This window comes from Chelonoidis abingdonii, chromosome 1 (assembly GCF_003597395.2).
Source record: "Chelonoidis abingdonii isolate Lonesome George chromosome 1, CheloAbing_2.0, whole genome shotgun sequence".
NCBI lineage: Eukaryota > Metazoa > Chordata > Testudines > Testudinidae > Chelonoidis > Chelonoidis abingdonii.
The window spans coordinates 94505844-94533449 of record NC_133769.1 but is presented as its reverse complement, the minus strand read 5'-3'; the positions used below and the strand labels follow the sequence as shown (position 1 = coordinate 94533449).

Sequence of the window (27606 nt, the reverse complement as noted above, 5' to 3'; positions counted from 1 at the left end):
CACTTAGACACCCCGGTGGGCACCACGTTGGGGACCCCTGACCTAAAAGGTCTTGATCAATAATAAGGACTGTGAAGGGCACAGAATTATTTTTGTGATCTGCAGGTTGATATGGAAATTATCCAAAGAAAAGAGGCTAGAACTCAAAGTGAAAGAGCTACAATAGAAGAGCTGTGTGTTCCACCTAAAAATATTTCTAACACCTTCATTCTGCAGCAAGATCTAGCATACCTTTTGCAGCTTCTGGTTAATATCCCCTCTGGCTGTAATTTTTACTTGGAGCTCTGCTTCATACTCTTCTCCCATGTACCGACGACGTTTAGAATGTACGTTGTCCATATCCTCTGATTTGGAACGCTTCCTTCTTGACACTTCACCTGGAAGCATATGGCACAGGAACTACTGAGGAATCTTAAGAACAGCAGCAACCAAAGGAAGGCTACAGCTATCAGTAGCTTCCTTTCTTTCAAGTCCAATCACTCATCATTCAAAGGATGACAGAATCTTTGGAAAAATCTCAGATGTTCAATTTTTTTTTTCATAAACCAGAAAACCTCTACACTGTGACTTTAATATGGAACTTTGATTCAATGCACCGAAGAACAACCACCCTTTAAACCTATAATACTCTAAAGAGACATACTCTGTAAATTTAAATGAGGTAATGAAAATATGCAGCCATCTAGGGCACACAGAGCCTGCTAAACTGCTCCCCTAAAATGCATGACCATTCTAGTACCATTCTCCTTCTCACTTACCTTCTTTACAATAGGCCTTCCTCACCTTTGAACCCTACAGAGATACATAGGGTAGTAATTCCCAGTACTGAGAGATGGGGTGCGGCAGGATTCCCCATCCAGCCCCTCCCCCTCTCCTGCCACAGCATGCGGTAGTGACCTACGTATATATACCATAGCCTGACTAAGCTACAATGAATGGAGGCTATTGTAAGCATAAATACAGAAAGAAAAAGGGAGCTTGGTACAAAAGGAGAAGACAGAGTAAGGCAGTAAAATTAAATTAAAAATTAAGTTTAATATTGGTTTAGAGAGATGGACTTGAATACTTTTTCCATCTCTTTTTATTGCATATCTGCTATGAGCTCTAACTCAAATCTTGCAGATATCTGTATTTTTATGGTTTTCAAATATGGTACAGCTAACTTTTAAAAATTTTAAAAATTTGCATTATCACCTAAACTACTTACCTATGTTTAGAAAAGTTTGATTTTTTTAATTTAAGATACTATTACAGTGCAAGTATCTATAGAATAAAGAGTATTTTTAAAGGAGGATATTGATTATTGCAGAGTGTCAACTTTCAAATTTTCTCCCTGTGAATTTTCATACCAAAAGAAAGCACAGGTGCTAAAGCTCCATCTCTGAGATGTCCATCAGAAAGTATCTGCAAGTTTGGTAGAAATCAAACTCAAAAGAAAAGATCTGAGTGGAATGAGCATTGTCCCTGGACTATCAGACAGAAGTTTGCTAGGAACATTCATGTGGTTAACAGGAATTCAGTAGCACGCATGCACTTCAACCTGCAGCTTTTAAAAATAGATTATTAAGTTTAAGGTAGATATTTGGTTACTATGTAAATATTTCTCAATTAGATAACACATCTGTCTCACATTAAAGTACTGAAACAAAGGCTGACCCTGAGAATTTAATTCTAGAGCAACACTACACTGATATTCTTTCATTCTTCCTGTCAATAAGATCTAACATCTTTACGGTACCTACTTCTCTCTGGATGTCTCTCTTCTTCTTTGTGCTCTTCCTTTTCTCTCTCTTTATCCTGTTCCTTGCTCTCTTTTTCCTCCTCTTCCACCTCTTCTGCAAACACAACAGATGACTAAATTTTATTTCTTTACATTCATTTATAAAAACAGTATTAAAATGAGAGTCCTCATGGAGGGTAAAATAATTCCACCGTCTTTGCAGTCAGTCTTGTTTTAGCTGATGAACCTTGGGATTCCTTATGCATACTTTCACACAGCCATTTGAGAAAGGAAAAGAGAGGTGAGGGTGGGAAGGGACGAAATATCTTGAAAACCAAAATAACTACAGTATAAATCAGTAAAAGCCTTTTGAAAGTAAAGTCTCCATTTATTTAAACAGCTTGAAAATCACCCAACTTTCTGAAAGTTGTCTTTAAACTACTGAAGAAATAAAATGTTTCCGTTAAAGTGATGTTAAAATGGCTGCCTACCAGATGTCACTGCATTTTTCATGTTCATGAAAGAGGTACACAAAAGCTTTAGTTCTTCACTAACAAAATATTCATATTTTTATATTTCTTTTTGTAAATAAATCCACATTTAGATTATGTTGGAAGCCATAAGGTGGAGAAGTTTTTTCCCCCACCTTTAATATTCCTAAACTAATAAGTGAAACAAGGTGGTTGAAGTATTTTTTTTTTTTTAATGAGACCAACTTTTGTTGATGATAGATACAACCTTTTGAGCTTACACAGAGCTCTTCTTCAGATCTGGGAAATGCAATCACTGTGAAAATGAAAATATGAAAAAAAGCCTCAGGCTGGGATCAATAGCTTATAGATTGTTGTAATAAGTCATAAATCCAGTGTCTCTTTTCAGTCCATGATTTTTAGTGTCTAGCAAGCTTGTGAATTTAAGCTCACAGGCTCATCTTTTGAAGGTGTACTGAAGGTTGCCTTTGAGGATGAGGGCTGAAATCAGATATACAGTGATCGCTTTGTGAAAAGTGTTCACAGTTGATATAGTATGTTTGTCTTTCATTGTTTTTCTGTGTGAATTTGAGCATAGAGATTGTTTCATTTCACGAACACAGCTGTTACTGGAGTATTTAGTGCACCTCTTGCCTTATTGTCCTTAAAGGCGTTAAACTGGATGCTCATAAAAGTGGAGCTTGTAAGAGCATGTGTACGCGACTGGGGGGGGAGGGGGTGTCAAAATGTCTCACTGTTTTCACGGGTCTAGGGCAGCAGCATCACTTGTCCTCCAAAAAGGGACTTGGACAAGAGGTCTGAGGCCAGGAGTCCTTTCTAAAACCCCATAGTTAGAATAGTGACTGGACTCTACTCAGTTGATCTAGAAGCATGTGGGATCCAGCAATTGGGTCCACTTGCAACAGACTGGTGATAAATGACCAAATGGAGTGGTACTGAGCCACACTGTAGCACACTGGAAGAACTACTAAATGATGTGCCTCAGAACACAGCTACCAAATTTTCATCCAAGAACGTGAAAGAGTCCAGTATGAAGGTTAGAAAGAACATGCAAAGAGAATATTGTATAGATGTCTTCCAAGAAATTAGCCACATTCTTCAAAAGTGGGTTTAAATACCATCAAGACAAGAATCTTTGGTTACCTAATAGACTATGGTGATTCAAGATCTAATACATGTAGGAACAATTCATTTTAATAGCGGTTTATCCTTTTTGGAAAGAAACTTGTCACTTCATTGTCCTGAATGAATAGAATTTTACAGTTATACATATGCCAAGAGTGTGCCATCTTCCTTCTGTTGGGCCTTTGAGGTTGGGGCAAAAAATGGAAAATACTTCCTGTTTAAGGTAGTCAGGGCCAAAATACCTTTGGCAGAAAAGGGAGCTATTCAGAGACATTTTGTTGTTATTTAAAATCAAACATGGCTTATTACAATATGGCCACAGATCATGGCCCCCAGTATGCTACTTCAAGGGTAAGAAGTCTCTTAGAAAAGCTGGGCATCGTACATTATAAGAGATAAAAAGGACTCTAGGGAAGCAGTGATGGATTTCCAAGTTAGCTTCTGAAGAAGCATGGCTTTGTGAAATCTGGAGACAAGGAAAGCCTATCTCAGGGAAACTAGAATAATCCAATAGTCTTTCCCTGAACTGCAGACAACAGAGTAAGGCACTTGTGCAATCTTTTCTGGAGGAAATCAAATATGTTAGCCATTGTAGATTTGATTAATCTGATCCATTTATTTTGTACTAATTTTGACCAGATTCTGTAGTATGATGAGGAGGCACACAATCACCTTCCTTTGTGAAAGGGTTCCCCATTGATCTCCATTGCTAACTGTGTCAACTCTCTCTCTGTTCAACAACCATTGATTTAGAGAACATTTTAAGTCTGGATGAAAAATTTAACCCAGGGATAGAAGTTTTAACATTTTGAGAAGGAATGCCCATCACCAAATAATCCACCCATTTCTAAGGTCTCTGTCCACTACCATCTAAAAGGGCCAAACCAGAGTGGTGTACCAGGCCCTGCAGTTTCAGTCTTCTGCCACCAAGATGATCTGAGCATTGTCTTTCCTTGTTTTCTTAAGAATCTTGAGAATTAGGAAGGTACCAGAGGGAAGGTGTAACCATGATGGCTAATTCACGCATGTGGCCTCTAAATAAACAGTTGCAGCACTCTTGCCCAAACTTTCCAGTTTGGATGCTTAAAAGTTAGGTACCTACTAGGGCTGCCAATTAATCGCAGTTAACTTATGCATTTAACTCAAAAAAATTAATCGTGATTAATCACAGTTTTAATTGTACTGTTCAAGAGACTACCAATGAAATTAAATATTTTGTTTTTCTACATTTTCATATATATCTTGTATTCTGTGTTGTAATTGAAATCAAAGAGTATATTTTGATTACAAATATTTGCACTGTAAAAATGATAAACAGAAGAAATTTTTCAATTCACCTCATGAAAGTACTGTAGTGCAATCTCTCTCTCTTGAAAGTGCAACTTACAAATGTAGAATTTTTTTTTGTTACATAACTGCACTAAAAACAATGTAAAACTTCAGAGGCTAAGTCCACTGAGTACTACTTCTTGTTCAGCCAATTGCTAAGACAAACAAGTTTGTTACATTTACAGGAAATAATGCTGCCCTCTTCTTATTTACAGTGTCACCAGAAAGTGAACAGGCATTTGCATGGCACTTTTGTAGCCAACACTGCAAGATATTCACGTGCCAGATATGCTAAACATTCGTATCCCCCTTCATGCTTCGGCCACCATTCCAGAGGACATCCTTCCATGCTGATGACGCTTTTTATAAAAATAATGTGTTAATTAAATTTGCGACTGAAATCCTTGGGGGAGAATTGTATGTCTCCTGCTCTATTCTGCCCACATTCTGCCATATATTTCATGTTATAGCAGTCTCAGATGATGACACAGCACGTTGTTAATTTTAAGAATACTTTTAATGTCGATTTCATAAAACGCAAAGAAGGCACCTATGTGAGATTTCTAAAGATAGCTACAGCACTTGGCCCAAGATTTAAGAATCTGAAGTGCCTTCCAAAATCTGAGAGGGACGAGGTAGGGAGCATGCTTTCAGAAGTCTTAAAAGCGCAACAGTCTGATGCAGAAACTACAGAACCTGAACCACCAAAAAAAGAAAATCAACCTTCCCCTGGTGGCTTCTTAGATAATGAAAATGAACATGCATCGGGCTGCAGTGCTTTGGATGGTTTTTGAGCAGAGCCTGTCATCAATATTGATGCATATCCCCTGGAATGGTGGTTGAAGCATGCACATCTGGCCCGTAAATATTTTGCAACACCAGCTACAACAGTGCCATGAGAACACCTGTTCTCACTTTCAGGTGACATTGTAAATAAGCAGCAGGCAGCATTATCTCCTGCAAATGTAAATAAACTTGTTTGTCTTAGCGATTGGCTGAACAAGAAATAGGACTGAGTGGACTTGCAAGCTCTACAATTTTACATTGTTTTACTTTTTAATGTAGTATTTTTGTACATAATTCTATGTCTGTAAATTCAACTTTCATGATAAAGAGATTGCATTACAGTAATTGTATTAGGTAATTGAAAAATATTTTTCTTTTGTCTTTTTACAGTGCAAAAACTTGTAATCAAAAATAAACAAAGTAAGCACTGTACACTTTGTATTCTGTGTTGTAATTGAAATAAATATATTTAAAAATGTAGAAAACATCCAAAAATATTTAAATAAACGGTATTCTATTATTGATTAATCATGATTAATTTTTTTAAATCGCTTGACAGGCCTAGTATCTATGTTAATATTTATCTGCAGGTGCTCAACCCTTTGGAAAATCTGGCCTCTTATTTAGGTGCCTAAACAAGGCATTAGGATTCTAACTTTAGGCTCAAGTTAGGAAAATTCTGGGGTGTACTTGAGGTGTAGGTGGAGTCTAGTATTCATCTGGTATTCCTCAACGGTTGCTCAACATTTACAAGGTCTCTGAATGAAAGGCCAAATTTTCTGTGTGATTGTTTTACCTGCTTAGGTGTTCCACCAGAAGTTTGTCCCATACTTCATCCCGTGATATGAAACGGTGCTAGTTTCCATGGATGTTTTTCTGCCCAGAACTATGCAACAGATGTACCATGTTATGTTACCATGTTGATTGCCAAGGACTACCCTAATTGAGTTGTCTGATTTGATCAAAATTACTTCCCCACCCAATCCTATACCAAGGTAAGTGGTTTATATCAGACGAGACTCTCCTTACTACTCATATTTCACATATAAAGAGTAGCTGTGCTCCCAGACTGGTCCACACTGTGAGCTAAGTAAGAGACAAGGTGAATCCCAAAGCTCATCAAACTGAAATCTATTGTGAGGACTATTCCATCTGGATGTGACAGCTATATGTTCTTCATGAAGATTCTGGTTTTACCCATCAGGTTAGTAAGTGTAGAATTGGCTGAGGAAGATTAGAGGAAGTGTTCCAGATTTTCAGGCAATGGTACTCCTTGATGGAGAAATAACTAACTCCTTTGCATGGAGGCCGAGCAGGGGTAACTGCTCTTGTAATGAGCATTTGTTGGAGGACTTGATCTTGAAGATCTCCAAGAAGGGAAAGCAGCAGATACAGCCATCTTAGGTGGTGAATGGACTGGGTCTGTGACACTTGTTCAACTAGACTGACTGCTAGGCACAGTGTGTTGAAGAAGCAGCTTAATAATCCCTGCATTCTTCTCATTATTCTGGTCGAGTGAAATAAAAAATACACACAAAGGAGGAAGAAGATCTTCATGGGCACTCGTTGTGGAAGTTCAGTGCCTGTGTTCTCGACCCAAAACAGTCTTCCTCTTGTTGTCCTTTTAGAGCAATAGTAGTTGCAGAAGATTGAACAAACTAACTCCCCCCTTGTAGGGAAAACTGTAAATAATACACAGACACTCAGGAGGGGCAGATGAAATGTTGGTTGAGCATGGTGAAGATAGCAGCAAAAAGGCTGTGTTCTGAGGATTCTACATGGCTTCTTACTCCTTTTCTCCTATGCCCACAATTACTGAGAAGTCCCTAAGAAAATGTGGTCAAGCAGAGGGATTAGGTTAGCTCATGACAGAGATCCAATGCATATGGAGCAAGGAGGCTGCCATTCGGGGCTTCTAAACTGTTCAGGAGTGGAACATTGATTTTAACTTTGTAGTGTATTTTTTAGAATTATTTAAAATAAAACTACAGGTTACTAAGTTGTCCAACAATGGCTATTAGCATCCATCAATGGCTATTAGCCAGGATGGGCAGGGATGGTGTCCTTAGCTTCTGTATGCCAGAAGCTGGGAATGGGAGACAGGAGATGGACCACTTGAGAATTACATGTTCTCTTCATTCCCTCTGGGACACCTGGCATTGGCCACTTTCAGAAGACAGGATACTGGGCTAAAACTGGACCTTTGGTCTGACCCAGTATGGCCGTTCTTATGACTGAATATATTAACATTATACTAGCATTCAGTGCAGCTCTCACTAGTAAACTGGAGGGCCTTGCCACAGAATTTAGATCAATATGCACTACACTACCTGGGGGCTTGTTTAAAATAACTGCCTGAATAGGAGTCTCCATTTTTGATGTAAAAAGTCAATAGATATATTTTACAAATATTGTGGCCAGAGAGATGAGAGAGAAAGCTCAGGAACAAGAACAGAACTTGCATCTCTAAAGAAATTTTTAGTGTGCCAATCACTATATCTAGGCCCTATAATAAAATGAGTCCAGCATTACTGCAGTCTGATTAGTGCAATACTCTGTGCCCCTCCTTAGAACATACTAAATTTCTGAAATTTTTTGAATGTTACTTATGAAGGAAATGTCACTGGATGATTTAGAAGCCTTCTTTAGTGAAGGAAGGCTTGAGTGAAAACACAGCTTAGATTGTTCTCTAAACATGGCAACACTCCAGCTCAGCTTGATCTCCAAGAATAGGGAATTCCATAACTAGGGACCCACCAATGAGAATGCCCCTTTTATTCTGCACTAGGAACTGTAAATTGTATTGGCTTTAGTGATAAATGTGCTCTTGGAGGATTGCAGAAATTAGCTAGCTCCTAATATCCTGTATATTTTGAAGATCAGGATCTTTAAAGTGATCCAGACGGGGAGCCAGTGGCCCATTGGTGTGATATGCTCTCATTGACTTGCTTGTCCTAGGTGACAGACTTCCAACTAGCACAAAACACACAACCTGTGTGTCACTTTCCTTCTTAGAGAGCACTATAGAAGTCTGCTCTAGACATGACCATGGCTAGGACTGTATCGGAGAGGAAGGGTTGCAACCTATTTCTGGCCACTACCACTATTTCTATTTGGGTTCTAGGAGCAAGCAGTGTGTCCAGTAAGACTTGAAGATATCATCCTGACAAATGGAGGAGCAGACGCTCTCAGTAAAGTGCTTTCAGGGTTTCTGCGGTTAGTTCCACTTTCCTATTAGTATCACTTCCATTTCATTTGGGTAGAGTTTGAACACATTTTTGTTCTTCCGGAAATGTATTTCTTGGCTGAAGTAGCTGGAAAATAGCATCAGCTTCTCCTGATTAGAAGGACATAGAGCTTGTTGTCATCTGCCCACTAACTGCACTAGAGCCCATAGCACTTGACGATCTCACCTATGATCTGAAAATGTTAATTTCAGGAGGCAGAGAAGAAAGAGAAAAAATGTTTGTACTTACTTTCCAGCTACAGCCTCCTTTCAGATTTACTGATGAAAAGTGCTATGAGAGTTAGCTGGTATTACTGTTCGTGTGAAACAGTTTCAGATGCATCTATAAGCACCTTCTCTTTCTTTTTACATTTTCTAAAAAAATTTAAGTCTAACCCCTCCTGCAGCAGTTATGGCTCATCATACTAGTTAGAGGTCAGACTAGATGATCATAATGGTCCCTTCCAACCTTAAAGTCTATGAGTCTATGACTTCCACAGCACGTTACTAACCAACTGAAAAATGTTAACTAAAAAACCGTCAAGAACAGTAATACAACTGTCACCAGTGGGTGTTCAAGTTCCACCTTATCCAACGCAAAGAAATGCAACCAAAAATGAACAAAAAGTTTTAAAAATTCAGTTTACAAGAAGGAAAAAAAAAGTGTTTTCTTCTTTGGATAGTCCACCATTATGATCAACGGGCTTTGTCTATCAATACCTAGTATCCACACAGTAGGGAAAAGAACTAGGATCTGTGGCTTCAGACAGTAACACTCAAAAACGCACCAATGCAAGTACCCATGTCTGCACCCTAGCGATGTGTAAATTGTGAACAAAGGGTCAGGATGCTACCTGGCAAATCTATTTGGCAGAAATAGACTCCCGCCCCAACCAAAAGTTTAACCCCATCTCAGTTTAACGGATTTTGACCTTTAAATATTTAAAAGCATTTATAAGCTTTTAATACAAAGTCAAATCAATTTTGTTAAGTCACATCTAGAGGTCTTTTGACACTTTTTGGGCCTTACTAGAGCACAAAGAAAGATTCAAAACAGTCTAGCATCTTGAGTTAGTGGAATTAGAATGTTATGGTCCTAGAATGACCACCACTCTTTTTCTCTGGGTGTGTGGGACAAATGGCAGATGGAATAGAGACTAACTGACTTCTCATGATGGAACTGGGCACTCACTTTACTAAAGACAGTAGTTTTTAAGAACAATGTATTGTTATAAAATCCTAGCTATGCGTATGACAGAAAAGAGCCACAGAGTGGTTACTTACCTGCACAGTAACTTGAATTCTTCAAGGTGTTTGTCCCTATGGGTGCTCCACATTAGGATGTGCGTGAACCCATGCACTCTTGACCAGAGATATTCGTTAGCAGTGTCTGTGGGTCCACACTTTCCCCCTATACATCCTCGTGCTTTGGCATGAACGTATATAGGGAGAAGCAGACTTGTCGCTACTCCAGTTCCTTCTCAACCACAATGCCCTGAAGTACAACTCTGTAGCAGAAGGGAAGGAAGGCAGACAATCTCAAAGAAGAAATCAAGTTACTGTACAGGCAGTCATACTTGTTTATAAGGAGCAATTCAGAAGGGGATATGGTTTGATGGACACATCGGAATTGGGAATACTTTCACTTTTGCAGGTAAGTTTTCCTTGTGGCAAGTTTGCTACTACTCAGGAGCACGGTCTTGATCTCAGAAGAACAGCACATTTCCATGCCCGAGAATAATTGAGGAGCCAGGCCTTGAGGTGTAGAGAGGGGAGGTTGGGGTGGGTCATGGTGGCCAATTCCTCTGTTATGAGATTCACCATGAGCAGAAGGTGAAGAAGGGCCTAGAGAGAGCAGTGCAACAGATCCAGGAACCATACCTGCCTTGGCCATCATGGTTCTATCAAGCTAGTTATTACCCTCTTTTGCTTTAGCTTGTTTGGGGCCTTGACATTCAGTGGCGTACACCTGCCTGCCAATAGAAGGGTACAAGGGTCAAGGGATGAGGAGGGCATCCCACATCTAGTTGTGGCTCTAACCTCCTCTTTAGCAGAAGCAATGGCATTTTGTATTGGATGGTATTACATATATATCCACCTCAAAGAGGCCCCAGGACGGACAAATTCTCTGAAATATCAAGTTGCTGAGTTCCTGAGCAGGTCCATGAATGGGGAGTATGCTACTGCATTTTCTAGGCAGGTAGACTGCTGATAGGTCTATGTGATAGGATATGCACCAGTTCCTTAGCCATATTGACTCTGTCCACAAAGACTGGGATCTTGCTCCCCATTGCGGATTCATGTATCACCCTGCTGGACAACAGAGTGGCATCACTCTGATAGAGTGGCTCCTGGTGTTAAGTAGGAAGTGATAGCAAGCACAGAGAATTGCCAGAGTTTGAGATTACTGATGTGGAGAGGGATACTTCCTGGGGACTCCATTTGCTCTGTGCTGTGAAATCCTGAAGATGGACACCCTATTCCAGTTATGAAGTATAGTGATGACCCTTGATGGGGCTAGACATGAAAAGGAGATTCCCACACAATCTCTGATGCTTTTTTCACCACTGGAGGGAGGTGAGAACTATTGGTGGTAATGTGCCTGATTGGAAAGACTGTGCTTGCTGGGCCAGTCTTGAGCCAGGCCTGAAGGAACTGAAAGTGTAGTCTCACATGGGGTGTCACAAACATGTGGCCTAATAGCTGCAGGCAAGATTGTGCTATGGATTGTGGTATCAGCTGAAGTCAGGAGATGAGGCTGATCATGGCGGACCTTTGTAAAGGTTCTTGGGGTGATTGAAAAACCAAAACAGGAAGACACTGTATAAGTAATGATCCTTGCCCAATGACAAACTATAGGCAATGGGTGTACATCCTGGAGGTCAGGGGCAATGAACTAATCCCCAGAATTATTGTTGTTAGAATTACGACCCTGAAGTGCTGAAAAATGATAAATATATTCAGAGTCCTGCAGTCAAGGATTGGTCTCCATCCACCATTTTTCTTGTGAACCGACAATTACCTGGAATAGAATCCTCTCTCAATGAACCTGGGGAGAACTGGCTCAATCACTCCAAGAAGTAGGAAAGATTGAACTTCCTTCCTTAGAAGACCCTCATGAGAAGTGCCCCTGGGGATGAAGGATGGGAAGGAGGAAGGGGTTGAACTCGATGGAATATTCCACTGAAATCCACCTGTAGGAGCCCTCTCTTTGATGTGATGAGCTCCCAGAAAGATAGAAAGTAGTGGTGGAGGGAGGGTGGTTTTGTGCAGTGAGAGATCTGGAGTAGGGAATGGATTGTGACTCTTGACCAACAGGTCAAAATGGCCACTTGGAGGAGGTCACCATTAAAGAAGGCCCCTTTCTCTGAATTCTGGACCTCTTTCTACAGGGAATTGCAGGTCTGGCGTAGGTCTGGCACTGTACTAGTTGAGAGCACTGAGTTATTTAGATCCTGAGGGATTGCAGAGTAGCCACAGAATCTTTTAGAGTGGAAAGAGCCACTGCTGCTGCTACTGAAAAGTTTAGGCATTTCAAAGAGAAGGTTCCTCCACACTATTCTGCATTACCCTGGGAAAGCTGTAAGCTTGCAGCCAGGTGCCTGGATGCATGACAGCGGTGGTAACCATTGAACACAACGCTGTATAAACAGTGCCAAGGCAAGCTTGTATGAAAGTTTTTGCAATCATGTGGCCTTCTGAAATAAGGACTTTAAACAGTTTTCTTTGGTGTTGGGGCAAATTATCAATAAAACTTGAAAATTTACCATATATTGTGAAATCACATTTTGACATCAAGGCCTGATAGTTCACAATCCTAAGCTGGAAAGCAGCTGATGAGTAGCTGTTACAGCCTAAAAGGTCCAGAAAACTTGTCTGTTCTCTCACTGACAGCATCCACTACCAAGAAATTGGAGGCAGGACAGGAGGAAAAAAGTACTCCAGACTCTTGGCTGGTACATAATATTTTTGGTCGACCCACTTGCAAGTGGATGAGATGTTCACAGATATCTGCCAGACAGTGTGGGCTGGTGACTATAATGCTCATTAATTGGTAAGGTGACCTTGTCCAGGGAACAGAATGCAATGTTGTCTCTTCTGGATTTCCTCCAAGGGGATCTGAAGTGACTCTGCTATTCTCTTCACCAGGCCTGGAAAGGCCCTGATATCATCTACTGATAAGATGGTGGTAGGGCATAACCACCTTGCAAATGTAATACTTCTCTCTGTATTCTTGGGTGGCATCATCTATTTGGAAACAACATTTGCAGCTTTTTTCTTTTTCCAGATAAAAAACCAGTAGTACAAAGTAAAAACACTCCATTTGGTGAAAGGGTGCTGTAGCCATCTTTGAGTCATTTCTCATGCTTGACCAGCATCAGGGTCAGTGTTTCTTTAGTTGAGACAAGTCAACTCAATTGTACTAAAGAAATAGCTGCATGGAATAAGTGTAATAGAAATCACACCATGAAGCACTATTCAGAGCTTCACGAGAGTGACAATTAATAGCTAACCCATAATAGAGCCTGGGGATATGCATGTTGACGTTGAAGTTTCCCATTAATTATTTACATAATACCACAGGTGCACATGGCAGCTTATAGAGACAGATAAAAATGTCAAGTCTCTCTGCCTTGGACAGCTCACAGTTTCAAACATCTTGATGCATACTGGCAAAGTGGAAACTTAAGTTAGCTATTTCTCAAGACTGATGGTCAATAAGAATTAAATCCTCCACTATTTTAAAGAATAAAACTAATTAACTTATGTTTAAATATTATATGATAACACGTATCCCTTCCTTTTCTGTGAATTCTGCTTTGAATAGCTTTTCCAAAGTCTTCTTGACAGCAATATGCTAATCGATAAAATACTGTAGGCCGCAAGCATTCTCAAGATACATGAGACCTGAGAAGAATAAGTAAAATAGGAGTATATGCATTCCAGAAGAGGAAAAGGCCAGGATATTAACAACATGCCAAATCCTGTCTGTTGCCTTAGCATTTTTAGTTATTTTCTTCTTTCCTTCAAATATCCAACATATTTTTAACACTCTTTATTCTAATTATTTCAGTGTTTCCCAAACTCCGGAAAACTGACCTCCCCTTCAACGCTGCCATATGTTGCATACTGTAAGATTAGTAGGCTGTTAACACCTTCCACGTCCCCTTGCATAGTCCTTCATGCCTATGCTTTGTTAAATGTTGTGCTATTTACTACTCTAGGATAATAGTAGTAAATGTTATGCTTTTATCAAAAAATTTTTAATCAGATTATCTCCACACAAGGTAGTTTACTCCAATTGTTAACTACAGTTTTTGTAAAGATATTTACTTAAATTGCTTACATTTTTGGCCCTTAATTCCCTTAAATGTGTGCTCTTTTGGTCTTTTATTTGACTCTAATATAAAAGTTTTTGTTGCCTTCCAGCTCTGATCAATATGTTTTCCATTTAGACTGGAACTTATGAGACAACCAACTGTCTTCCTACATCTCTGGAACATCTCATACTGTTTTAGGTACTATAGAAATAGTAAATTATGACTAGCCTAGTAGGATCTCTAGCCTATCAACTTCTAAAAACAGTATATGGTTCCTTATTCACTGAAGTCATTTCTGGCAATGCCCCATTGATCTCAAGTAGAAATAACTTTGGTTCACTGTCTCTCTAATTATCTTCACTAGCCAGGATTTTCTAGTTCCTATATTTTTGTGGTTCTCAGTCACTGCATAGTTTCTAGTTTTTGTAACATCCACTTTAACAAGAAAGGCAGAGCTGCAAACCATATTCCCAAAAACATGGCCCTATAAATCCCATACGTTATGTATATTTTCCTCCAACTAAGATCCATCTTTAATTATGCATCTCTAGAGGGTGTTTTTGGTTTTTTTTGTTTTTTTTAAACAGCAACAAAACTGTCTTAAGCATTGTAATGAATGGTTTACATCTCCACCCATTACCATTTTTGGGAGAGATCATTCTGGCTTTGAAGTGCTGTTAAATTTTTCAATTACCTGTGATGGGGTAATCTCAATTTTTCAGTTTATATCTTTGTCCTCCATTTTGGGCATGCAAGTACAGGAGCAGCAGCAGAACGATGCATACATTTAGAAAAATTATTTCTGCTGTATTTCAATATTTGTACAATCAATTAAGCATGACAAAATAAACCTGAGGCAAACAAACTGTCCCTGGAGAATCTGTAACTGGAGTACAGCTGGTGGAGGTGACTCTGTCAGCTCCACTATCTCCTTCACCGGAACTCCTGCCCATTGTAATGTGAGGGAAGGGGTATATCGTGGATATTGCAAGAAAGGGGAGCACTGAAGTCAGGCCTTGGTGATATTAGTTAAAGCCTGACCCTTGCACCTTTAACTTCTGCCAGACCATGCAAGGCTCCCTGACATTCCACCCAAATCTTTCCACTGTACTAAGCAGAGCTTGAACCTAGTCAAGACACTTATTAATACTTTCAACTTGTTTTTTCAATGGCTGGTCATTTAATTGCTCTGCTTAAATCAGCTATTCATATTTTAAGAAGAATCTCAAAATTGGGAAAGTTAATCATTTTTCTTCTTTAGAGCTCATTACTTTATTAACAATGGTCTGACCCCATGAATTATCACAACAAAAATTATTCTGAATTTGATGCTCTCTTAAACAACTTAATTCAAATAAGTTCTTACAAATACGGAATAAACTGAAGAGTCTCCCAAAATATACAACTGAAAGCTAAAATTCTGTCTGTGTCATTAATATACCGAGATATGAATCTAATTTATCAAATAAGTGAATGAAAATCTCATATTTGGACCATGACGACAATAAAAACAGTGTCTAACCTGGAGAACTTGTCTTGTTTGGTAGTACCACTTCAGCATCCTCCTCTTTCTCACCACATGGCTCCTCTTCATCAGAGAGTACTAAGAAAGCTTCTTTGGGCAAACTTTCACTGATTTCGTGTTTGGATGGTGAACCCAAAGAGCTCTCCATTTTATCTTCCAAATCTGGGCTTGTGTCATCCACTGGAAGCAGGGAAGTTTTAGAAAAACAACATAGTTCATCTTCAGCTGGGGCCAGCTTTTCCAAAATTGGAATTATTTCATCCGTCTCCATAGAATCTGTGTTTTCTAAGATGTTCTCACTTGGTTCTTCTAGTGACTTTTCAATGGCGGTTTCTGGAAGTTCTGCAGATTGGTCTTCTTCATCCTTTGGTTCCTGGTCGGTTTCCATACTGCTAGATATAGCTTCTTCTCCAACAGTATCTTCATCAACAACCTCTTCTTCAGCACTTTTTTCTTCTTCAACAGGTAGATCAGAACTAACAGCTAATTCATTTGTTTCTGCTTTCTCTTCTGAAGAGTCATTAACATCACAGCTTACTTTGCTTTCACCTTCAGATGGGCGCTCTGTCTCTCCTTGGTCTAAACTATCTTTCATTCTATGTTCTTCGTGAAGGTCATCATCTTTTTTGTTATCAAGTACCTCATCTCCACCCTCAGAGATTGAAGCAATAATAGAGTCCTCCTCCTCTTGTTCAGAAACAACGTTCTCAGGAGACAATGCTTCAGGTTTGCAATCTAAGTCACCATCTTTGTTCTCTGCCCGGACATCAGGACTTTTGACATCAGAGATTTCCTCACTTTCAGTTCTTCCTTCTTCAGGGTTAAGACATATATCCACTAAACCATTAACCTCCTTTTTGTCCTCCATGCAATCTGTGTTGCTTAAAGGGGAATTTAGATCAGAATCTCCATTTTCATGTTTGCCATTTAACAGTTTAATGTCAGTTGTCTTCAATAGCTCCTCTTTGACCTTATAGACAGCCTCAAGTTGTTGCCGATCACTTACTCTCATTGTTTTTCGGGCCTTAAAGACTTTTCTCTGAGGTTCTTCTGTGGTATCCATCTTGACCCTTAAAATAGAAAAGTATAGCAAGGAATTAAAATAAAATATTGTTTAGTGAAACTGCTAAATAGTCCTTCCCAGTACGTGTGTGTTATACAGTATTGTAAGTATTTAATGCAGGTAACTCCAAGAACATTTTAAAGCAAACCAATTTCATCACATTCATGAAAGCAACACAGCATTATATAACTTTAATGTCATTTCTCATTCATATTTTCATCCATACCCAACCCTCTGAAATGCAACAATTATAGATAATTTTATGTACTAAAGGTCTTCTGACTCCATTCACAAGATTCACAATGTCCTATATTACTACACTTGATCAACTTATTGACATTTAAAGACAACTCTTAAATTAGTTTGTGCTAACCTAAGATCCAATCAAAAAAGTCATGTGAGAGATGCAAACAGTTCCTTGGTTGGAAATTAAACACATTCTTATTTCAAAAGATACTAGAAATCTAAATATTTTACTCTTACTTTGTTTCATACAAAACGTTTACTCAGTTTTACAGAGTTTCAGAAACAAAACAAGAACCTGATTCTCTCCCCTCCCCCCAAAGCAGCAATACAAACTTGTTCTGAAACTGTTGTTCTTCAAGATGTATTGCACGTGTTCATTCTGCTCTTGGTGTCAGTTCGCCCTGTGCACAGCTGTCGGAAACATTTTCCTTCAGTGGCACCCATTGGGCGAAGCTCTGTTGCTGCATGCTAATGCATATGGGTATAAAAGGCAGAGCCATCCCAGTCCTTCTCCATTCCTTCTTTCTTCTACCTCTCTTTATTGAAGGAAGAGAAGACCAGGTTGTGGACAGGACATGTGCAACACATCTCGAACAATAGTAGTTACGGAACAGGTTAGTAACCATGTTTTCTTCGGGTGATTGCACACGTGCATTCCACTCTTGGTGATTCACAAGCTGTAAGACAGGAAGTAGGATCAGAGTATATTTCAATAAAGACTGGAGAACAACTCTCCCTACTCAAGCATTATCTCCGGAATCCTGAGCCCCAGCATAGCAGAAGGCAAATGTGTGGACCAAGGATCACGTTGCCTTTCTACAAATGTCTGCAGTTGGAACTTGTGCCAGAAGAAAGGCTGCTGAGGTTGACTGTGATCTTGTCAAATGAGCTGTGACTTTATGGATGCAATGACATTAGCCAAGTCATAGCATGCTAATATGAAGTATGCAATCCAGAAAAAAAATTCTCTGGGTGAAGACTGATGGATCTCTTACTCTGTTTGCCACTGCTATGAACAGCTGGGAGGATTTATGAAAGTGTCTGGTTCTGAACAGGTAAAACACCAACGTTTTTCAACATCCAAAGTATGCAAGCACTCTTCCTTCCTGGTTGGACAATGGTTTTGAGTAGAATACAGGCAAATAAACTGGCTGTCTGATGAGGAAAGAGGAAACTACCTTTTGGATAAAACTTCGGATGAGGAGGTAGGTAAACTTTCTCCTTAAAGAAGATTGTATATGGAGGTCCCTACATTACTGCCCTCAACTCCCCACCTCTTTTGGCTGAGGTAATGACTACCAAAGATGACACCTTCATTGATAGATGCAGCAGCAAACAGGTAGCCAATGGTTCAAACGGGGGACCCCTAAGTCTTGGGATCTAAACTGAGTATCATCATGGGGGAACAGGGTCTTGTACTTGAGGGTATAATTTGACTAAGCCCTTTACAAGTTTTATGGGCACGTCACTAGAGAAAAATAGAGTGATTGTCCACTTTAGGATGGAACACTGGAATAGCAGCCACATGTACTTTGATGGAACTAACTGCCAAATCTTGGGGTCTCAGGAATAAGTAGTAGTCCAGAATATGCTGAAGTGAAGCACCAGTCAGCGATACCCCATTCTGGTGAAACAAGGTAGAAAATGCCTCCATTTAGCAAAGGTAAATAGCTCATGCAGAATATGGATCTTTTGAATGTCTTTCGAGCAAGCCTGCTTTCTGGTGTCTGGCCATGGAGGGATCCATGCAGTTAAGTGAAGTTATTGTAAGCTTGAGTGGAGTAGGCAACCGTGATCCTGGAGATTAGCTCTGAGTCTAGATTTGAGATTTCACTGACAGCACCATGAGAGTGGAGAACCAGTGCTGACGGGCCCATGCTGGGGCTATAAGTATGACTCTGGCCTGATCCTGTCTTATATTTGGCAATGTCCTGTGAATGAGTGGGACTGGTCAAAAAGTGTAGAGAAGCCTGCCTCACCACGTCATTAGAAAGGCATCTTATGGAACCCGGGCTGTGATACCTAAGGGAGCAGAACTGCTGACACTTTCTGTTGGCTTTTGTTGCAAACAGCTCCACTTGGGGAAACCTCTAGAGCCAGACGATGTATTTGGCCACATCTGGGCAACGAGACCAGACATGGTGACTCAAATTTATCTGCTCAGGTTGTCTGCTAGGTCATTCTGTATATCTAGCAGCTAAGATGCTTCTACATCTAATACGATGGCAATACAGAGCTCCCAGAGTAAAGTCATTTCTTGACAGAGTGGCAAAGAGCTAGCTCCCTCCTGCTTGTTGAGGTTGTTTGTGAGGACTAAAAGGCCGCTCCCCTGATCTGCAATAGAAATACCTGGCACATCAGTCTGACAACTTTCAGCTCTCTGACACTGACGTGTAAAGAACCATAGACCCTGCATTTGTAGAGAACCCATGCGGACTCTGTCTCTAGCATGAGAGTCGGTTGTAGGGGCAGGCAAAGAGAACATCTACACATATATTGGCTGGATCTGTCCACCAATCTAGGGAGGTGAGGGCATGGGTGGATACACTGACGGCGACTTGGTAAGTAGCCTGATATCTGCCAGCCCCACCGAGTTCTGAGTTGCTTTCTGGCATACTGAATCATATAGGTGCAAGAAGCTTACGACTCAGAAGCCTCAAACAGTTTCCTGTTCTTGTGACTGGGCAAGCCTTCAAATCTGTAAAAAAAACAGTTACTAACCTTCCTAAACTGTTGCTCTTCAAGATGTATTGTTCACCTCCATTCCATGTTAGGTTAGGTGTGTGCATGCTATGTGCACCATGCACCATTGCTAGAGATTGTTCCCTCAGTGGTACTCATTGAGCAGCCTCTAGCACCCTCTGATGCCATGCGCTCGTGTACTGGTATAAGGGGCGTTGCTAGCCACACACCCTCTAAGTTCCTTACTGCCAGTCAATTGTGACTGGGATAGTAGGGCATGCTGGGGAATGGACATAAGCAACACACCTCAAAGAACAGTTACAGAATGTTAGTAACCGTTTTTTCTTCAAGTGCTTGCTCATGTCCATTCCACGTTAAGTGACTCACTATCAGTACACCTCAGGAGCTGGAGTTCACAGACATGCTGACTGCAACACTGCTCTTCTGAACCTGGTATCATCTCAAGCCTGTTGGGTGATGGTGTAGTGGTATGTAAAGGTATACACCAAAGACCAAGTTGATGCCCTGCAGATGTCTTGGATTGGGACTTGTGCAAGGAAAGCCTCTGAAGTGGCATGAGCTCTCGTACAGTCAGCGGTTAGAATAGCCAGAGGTGTGACATTTGCCTGCTCGTAGCAATCCTGAATATAGGAGATTATCCCAGATGAGATCCTCTGAGTTGATACTGGAAGTCCTTTCATCCTTTCCGCTAGTTACAAAGAGCTGTGTTGATTTGCAAAAGGGTTTAGTACTCTCAATATAGAAGGCAAGGGCATGCCTAACCTCCAGTGAGTGCAGTCACCACTCCTCAGACTTCTTGTCAGGCTTCAGGAAGCAGACAGCAAGAGACTAGTCTGGTTGCTACAGAATTGTGAAACCACCTTTTGCAGGAAAGTTGGATGGGGGCACAGTTGGATCTTGTCCTTGAAGAACACTGTGTATGTTGGTTCTGATGTTAAGGCCCTGATTTCAGACACCCTTCTAGCTGAGATGATTGCTACCAGGAAGGTGACTTCCCAGGAGAGAAGTAGGGGGAACGACACTAGCAGTTGGAAGGGAGGGCCTATGAGCCTTGACAGAACCAGGTTTAAGTCCCACAGAGGGATAGGTTTGTGGATCTGAGGATAAAGTCTCTCCAGGTCTTTGAAAAACTGGACCATCATCTCATGAGAGAACCGTACAGACTTGCTGTTCACTGGCAGGTGGAAGGCTCAGATTGCGTCCAAGTGCAATTTGATAAATGCATGGGCCAGATCTTGTTGCTTCAGATGGAGCAAATATCTAAACTACTACTGAACTAATAGCAACTACTTTTCTATGGAGCAAAATAGCCTGAATGGAAGACTGGGTCAGAGAAAGGCCTTGATGCGACACCCCTATCGAGAAGTGCTTTCATTTGGCCAGGTAGGTACTTCTAGTGGATGGCTTCCTGTTACCTAGCAAGACCTGTTTAACTTGCTCCAAACAGGCCTGCTCCTCTGGTTTCAGCCATGTAATATCCACACAGTTAGGTTAAGGGAGGCAAGATTTGGGTGATGCAATCGGCCATGGTCTTGCAAGATCTCCTGCAGCCAGAATGTCAATAAGGCTGTTCAATGATTCCTTAAGATCCTCAATCTCTAGTCCCAGGTGAGTTGCTACCCGCTGCAAAACATCCTGATGGACCCTAAAGTCGTCCTACAGTGGGAGGCACTTTGTCCCAAGACGGCCTCATCTGGGGAGGAAGCCGGCTCCTTCCTCTTCCTCAGCCTTAACATCATACATGGAAGCCACATCCTGAACATCAGTACCGGGGTTGGTGTCCAGTCCCAAGCGGGAAGGGTCGGTAGCCTGCATCTCAGAAACCACCAAGTATGATAAATGGGAGGGAGGACATGGTACTGGTGGAAAATCCATGGGGTTTCAGTATGGCCACTGCATATGCCATTGACTCGTTAGCTTGGTGCTGGCAGGAGACCCACACCAAGGTCCAGCAGTTCACAGGTTGGGTTTTGGTGGCAGTCCTTAGGCTGAACGTATAGTTCCCCTTTGGACTCTTAATATGAGTCCTCCCTCAGCGACCATGGTGGAGCAGTATCGCTCTCTCCATTCGGTGCCAGGAGGCCAGGGACCAACAGCAGACCAGAGATGGCCGCAACAATGGTATCATGGTCTGCTTGCCCCCAGAAGGCCCTGGGAAGCAGCTCTTAGCATCATGCTCCTTCCTGCTCATGGACACTGGAGCCAGCAGCTATTCCATCAGAGTTGGGGGGACCAGGAACGAAAGTAAGTCCCTGGCCACTGCAAAGGCCTCCAGGGTCAATGGAACCGTCACATCACTGGTGCCGCGGTGGCTTCTGAGCGTTGGCAGCGGATCCCACAACAGACTCAATGCTCTGAACAGAGCTGATGGTGACATCATAGGATTGAGAGCGAAGGAGTGGCTTGACATGGGTTGCGAACCACTGCCTTCACCATGCTTGTCCTCCTTCTGCACCAGTGAGCACCCACTGTCAGCGTGCTGCTTTTTGTGCTTCTTCCTCGGCACCGGGAATGATGAACAGTAGCAGTAGTTAAATTAACAAAATATGAAACAACCTCCTTTCCCCCCGACCCAAAAAAAAAAAAAAAAATAGCGAGAAGGAGCAAAACGTCCTGGTGGACCCTGAAGCAAGAGGGGTTGTTCCAGCAACTGCCACAGGCAATTACAAAGAACTGAGAGAGTGAGTGGCCAGCAGTGCCCCTTATACTGGCACATGAGCAAGCAGCACCAGAGGGCACTAGAGCTAGCCTGATGGATACCACTGAAGGAAAAATCTCAGGCAAAGGTGCATGTGGCATGCACACCCCTAACCTAACGTAGAATGGACATGAGCAAGCATTCAAAGAAGAATTGATCAAAATGCCTAGAGCCTGGACTGCAGAAGAAAGGACCTGGATTGAGACAGAGCCTGTACAGCCCCTATGAACTCTATCTTCTAGACTGGAGACAGGAGAAGTTTTTCTGTGCTGATTAACAGTCCTAGAGCACTGAACTTTGACTTGATCAGGGTAGCACTGCTCTGCATTTGCAGTTTGGACTGGCCTTGGACAAGCCAGTTGTCTAGGCAGGGGTAAACCAGCACTCCCCATCTTAAGAGGAATACAGCTACTATTGCCATAACCTTTGTAAAGACCCTGGGAACTGCTGACAGGCTGAAAGGCAGCACAGTGAACTAGTAATGATTTTGATTTACCAGAAATTGGAGATATTTCCTGTGAGCTTGACTGATTGCCACATGGCAGTATGCATCTTTTAACTTGAGGGCGGCATGCCAGACCCCAGGTTCAAGGGAAGGAATAACTGAAGCTTGCAAAAACTTAATCCTTTTAAAGAATTTGTTGAGATGATGCAGGTCTAAAATTGATCTGAGACCTCCTTTCACTTTTGAGATTAGGAAACATTGGGAATAAATCCCCTTCCTTCTGAGGCCACATGGAACCTCCTCTATGACTCTCAATTGAAAGAGTGATTGAACAAGGAATTTGAGTGGTCCCTGACGACAGACAGGGAGGGAAGGGTAGAAGTAAACTGAGGAGCACATCTCACTTTGACAGTGCTCAAGACCCACTGGTTTTAAGTAATCTGGGACCAAGGACAGCGGAAGTGGGACAAATGGTTTGCAATGATGAGGGGTTTAGGTCTGGAGGCCTGGAGACTGGTATGTCAACCTCAACTGTCACATCAAAATGCCTGATTTGTAGTTCCCAGGTGTTTTGAGGAGGCTGGAGTCAGAGGCCCATGCATGTAATCCCAGACCTCTGTTTTGATAGGTCCTGCAGATGAAGAGGAGCGAAATACTGGCATCTGCGCTGCAGCCAATAGTGCTTCTTTAACTGGGGCAGGTGTGTACAGACTTAAGAACTTCTGAGCGGCTTTAGAATTCTTAAGTCCACGGAACTCGCTGTTTGTCTGGTCCAAGAATAAAGAAGGATGCTCAGATGGCAAATCCTGAATAGTACTCTAGGCTTCATAGGAAAGACCAGAATACTGGAGCCAGGATGATCTCTGCCTGACCACTGTGGAGGCCACGGTTCTAGCTGCCAAGTTTACAGCGTCCAGCCCCACCCACAGTGACATTCTTGTAATTGGCCTTCCTCAGTGATCATGCAAGAGAAGTCCTGCCTAGTATTCTCCAGAAGCAGCTTCTTCAAAATTTTTCCATGGAGTCCCACAAATTAAAATTGTATCATCCCAATAGAGCCTACTGGTTAGCAATATGCTATTTCAAAACCCTTACAGAATACATCTTTCTGCCAAATATGTCTAGCCTCTTCATATCTTTTGATCTGGGGATGGCAGGTGGTGCTTCCGTTGTTCTTTTTCATTAGCCGCTGTGACAACTAATAAGCCTGGAGGTGAATAAGTTTAAAAGGTACTCCAACTCTTGGGAAAGCACACAATACCTTCTTTCTGCCCTTTTAGAGGTGGGAGGCAAAGAGGATGGAGTCTGACATAAACAAAGCCTTTATTGGCTCTAATATCACCTCATTAATTGACATAGCTACACTGGAGGGGCCCACTGATGACAGCATGTAAATCAAGAGATGTGAGGATTCGCTGACCTCTTTGATCTGCACACCTAAGTCTGCATTCACTCTCAAGTTTTAACTCCTGATAAGAACTCTGAAATCACCCAGAGGAGGTGAAGTTGTGCTGTACAAAATGGCCTTGTCTGGAGAGGATGAAGAGGAAGTCAAGACAGCAGGAGGCAGAATGTCTTCTATCAGCTGTTGCTCCAGCTCTGGAACCTCCTCTTGATTCTCTCTACCAGGCCTGGTGCTGGACTCTGAAGCCTGGGCCGCTCAATGTGCAGATTCAGCCCTTCTAGATGAGGGCACCGAGTATGCTTGCTGTGGGAAAGATCTGAAGCTGGGGGAAAACCCCTGAGATTCCGAAACGGCCACTGATATGGATCTGGGCCACAACAGTCCCAGCCATATTCCCATGGTAGGTCCCATTGAAAGGTCACAGAGGAAGGTGGGAACAGAGAATTTGTGCAGACTGGCAGGTCCTACTTTGGGGCTGCAATACTAAGATCCCACCTCCAAGTCTAACAATGAGTTCCCTTTTCCTAGACCATGGTGGGCTAAATCCAGCTGGTGTTGGAAACCAGTGCCAAGGAACTGGTGATGGAGGGAGCGATGCCTCATGGCAAGCTTCCTTTTGGATAGTTCCGAGGCACCACCTGTTCAGGAAGCAGGCAATTGCATCACCAGAGGTTGAACTGCTGGCAGAAGGGCCAAAGGACCAGACTCCTGGAAGGAAGGAGACACCAGCACTGAGAGGCAGAGCAGGTTTCTTGCTCCAAGGTGGTTGTCACAAAGACATCTTGTTGCTGTGCTGAAAAAGCCAACAGTGCCCCTTGTGGAGCCAGAGTGGACTGTTGCAACTTAGGCACTGGAGGAATGTTTAGATTTCAGGTGTACTCTACTTGACTCCTTCCTGACCATGTCCCAGACTTAGGCTATGTCTACTCTATGGACCTTCTACCAGCACAGTTGTACCGCTACAGCTATGCCATTGTAAGGTCTCCCATGTAGCCACCATTCGCCGGCAGGAGAGAGCTCTCCTGCCAACATAATTAAATCACCCCAACAAGCAGCATTAGCTATGTCCACATAGCACTGTCCACACCAGCTCTTTTGTCAGTGCGTTTTTTTCACAACTCTGACAGAGGCAGTGTAGACAAAGCCTTAGAGAGTGGAGACCTTCCCCTGGCTGGTGCCTCTCTAGAAGCTTTGTATTTCTTCCTTGATAAGGGTGACAAAGAACAGTGCTGAGATTCTGCTAAAGCTGGAGGAGCGCTTCTCACTGACATTGCAGCACTCAGTACCATGTCAGACGGGTTAACTGACAGTAGCCTAAGCACCACCGCCATCAGCAGTTCAGCCTAACTTCCCTAGATTCTTTGTCCTAGACTTGAACTCTCCACAAATCCGGCACCAGCCCTTCTTATGTACTTCCCCCAAGCACTTCAAATAGCTTCAATAGCTATTGTGTGGGTCACTCTGTAGCAGAGGCCTGGAACAAGCTTGAAACCTGGTGACCCAGGGCATACCTGGGTACTAAAAAAAAAAAGGGGGGGGGGGGGCAGCAGGACAACAAATCTGAAAAACTTACATTTAAAAAAAAAAAAGCACATTACTATCCTAATGCAATGAACACTGTGGGAGGAGCTAAAAAATAAATGAAAGGGTTAGGGGTGGCTCTGCCCTTTATACTTGCACACAGTAGTGAGCAGTAGCACGGGAAGCTCGAGCTACCGAACAGGTAGCGCTGAGGGAATAAGTTTCCAACTGCAGTGCACTAGGCATACTGACACCAAGAGTGGAAAGCACATGTGCAATGACTTGAACAACTAACCCAAACTCCTAAATGACAAAACGTTTACAACTTCGTGTTAAAAAGCCCCCCTTTCATACAACTTTATCCCTATAAATTATGGGACCTTGGTAACATTTTTCTATTATATGGGTAAAAATATGGACTAACACTGTACTGATAAATCTGTATTTGACATAAAAACAATTTTTAAAGAAGCACTTTCCTCCAAATTATTTTGGGTATGATGTATAGCTTTCAAGAAATTACATATTTACAACCACCCATTCCCTATATCAAACCTGCTACAAAAATTAGAAAGCTCTCTCTCCAGGTCACTAAACTGGTTGATAATTGAGGCAAACAATTAAGAAAAATATTGACTAAATGCTAGGTTTAAAAATCAATTTCTAAACTCCACATATACTAGCTGACAAATCAAATCAAGTCCAGCCATTCTAAGGAAGCTGAAATGTTCACTATATTTTTGCAAATGGAGAAAGTGTGTCAACATATATATCACATCACTGCCCTGTTATACCAGTTGCTATTAAGACCCCTCTTATAGAAGACCCACTGCCCCTCCAAGAACCTCAGTTTCCTAATCTGTAAAACGGGGATAATTATAGTGACCTCATTTGTAAAGCAGTTTGAGATCTGCTGATGAAAACTGCTACATAAGAGTTAGATATTATAAGATAAGGAGTGATTTCTATTAGGACTAGACTGTGAACTTGTCTTGGACCATCTACTCTAGTTTTAGATTCAGTTTGAAAGGATTAAATTAAATGTTGTTTAGAAGCAGTAGAGGAATATAAGGAACTCTCTCTACTCCTAGAATGCAACTGTTCAGTAAAAGATCGAGGCCAAATGCTCAGCTGGGGTTAACCAGGTTAGCACCATTCAATACAATGGACCAATGCTGATTTACATCAGCTGAGAAACTGGTCCCTTGTGCTCAATTTTTAAATTTATTTATTTACTTTTCTGCACTCTGGTAGCAGTGGAGAGAAATTATCCCAGTATGTATCTAGAAAAGCAGATTTGATTTGCTGGGGATAATGAAGCAGTAGGCTTTGTTGATGGTTTTCCTGAAATCTGAAGGATCATTTCCTGAAAACACTGAATGAGGCACTGTTCTGCATATTGCCAGTTTACCTAATCTCCTCACATATATAGTAAGATGAGGCCCTGAAATATAAACTCTTGTGTCAGAGGCCCAGTCTGAGGCCTGAAGCCTGAACCAACCTACTTCCAGGCATTGCTAAGCAAAAGCTGGCCTGTGAGCCAGAGGCAGGCCCCACTCTCAGAAGCTGACAAGAAGAGGGCTGCTAGAAGCAGGTGCATACACACGTAAGTGCTAATAAGAGAAACTTGTGCCAAGATGGCATCAGAACACTCCACAGAGATAATGGGGAACAGGCAAGTGCATCTTAAAGACAGGATCAAAAGGACAGCATGATGGATAGATCTCTTTGAAACAACATGATCAAAGAGGAGACAGCATCCTAATGAGCCAAGGGGCTGTACTTCAATACGTTGGTAGGGATGAGTAATCTGTCCTGTAACTGTATAGAAGGAGGTCCCAGAGTGCATATCTTTGTCTGGCCTAGGTGGCAATGGAAAGTCTCGCCACTGACTGAGCCGGTCCATTGCCAGGGGGCACAAATTCATAGTATGTCTTGTAGAATCTACAGGAAACTATTACTGTGCTTCGTTTGACAATAAACTGGGCTTGGGTTCCTTTGT

The 27606-nt window shown here is 41.8% G+C and overlaps 1 protein-coding gene across 13 annotated transcripts in view; it reads right to left on the bottom strand.

Moving 5' to 3' along the window:
- Positions 1–27606, bottom strand: part of ATF7IP (activating transcription factor 7 interacting protein) — a 168689-nt gene that overhangs the window by 72860 nt on the left and 68223 nt on the right. For all 13 annotated transcript variants that reach the window (XM_032789049.2, XM_032789053.2, XM_032789056.2 and 10 more), the window contains 3 exons: positions 15521–16593; positions 1743–1835; positions 232–377 (listed from right to left, as the gene is read on the bottom strand). In XM_032789049.2, the coding sequence (XP_032644940.1) occupies positions 232–377; positions 1743–1835; positions 15521–16586 (1305 nt within the window). In that variant the 5' untranslated portion in view covers positions 16587–16593. The remainder of the gene's footprint in view (positions 1–231; positions 378–1742; positions 1836–15520; positions 16594–27606) is intronic.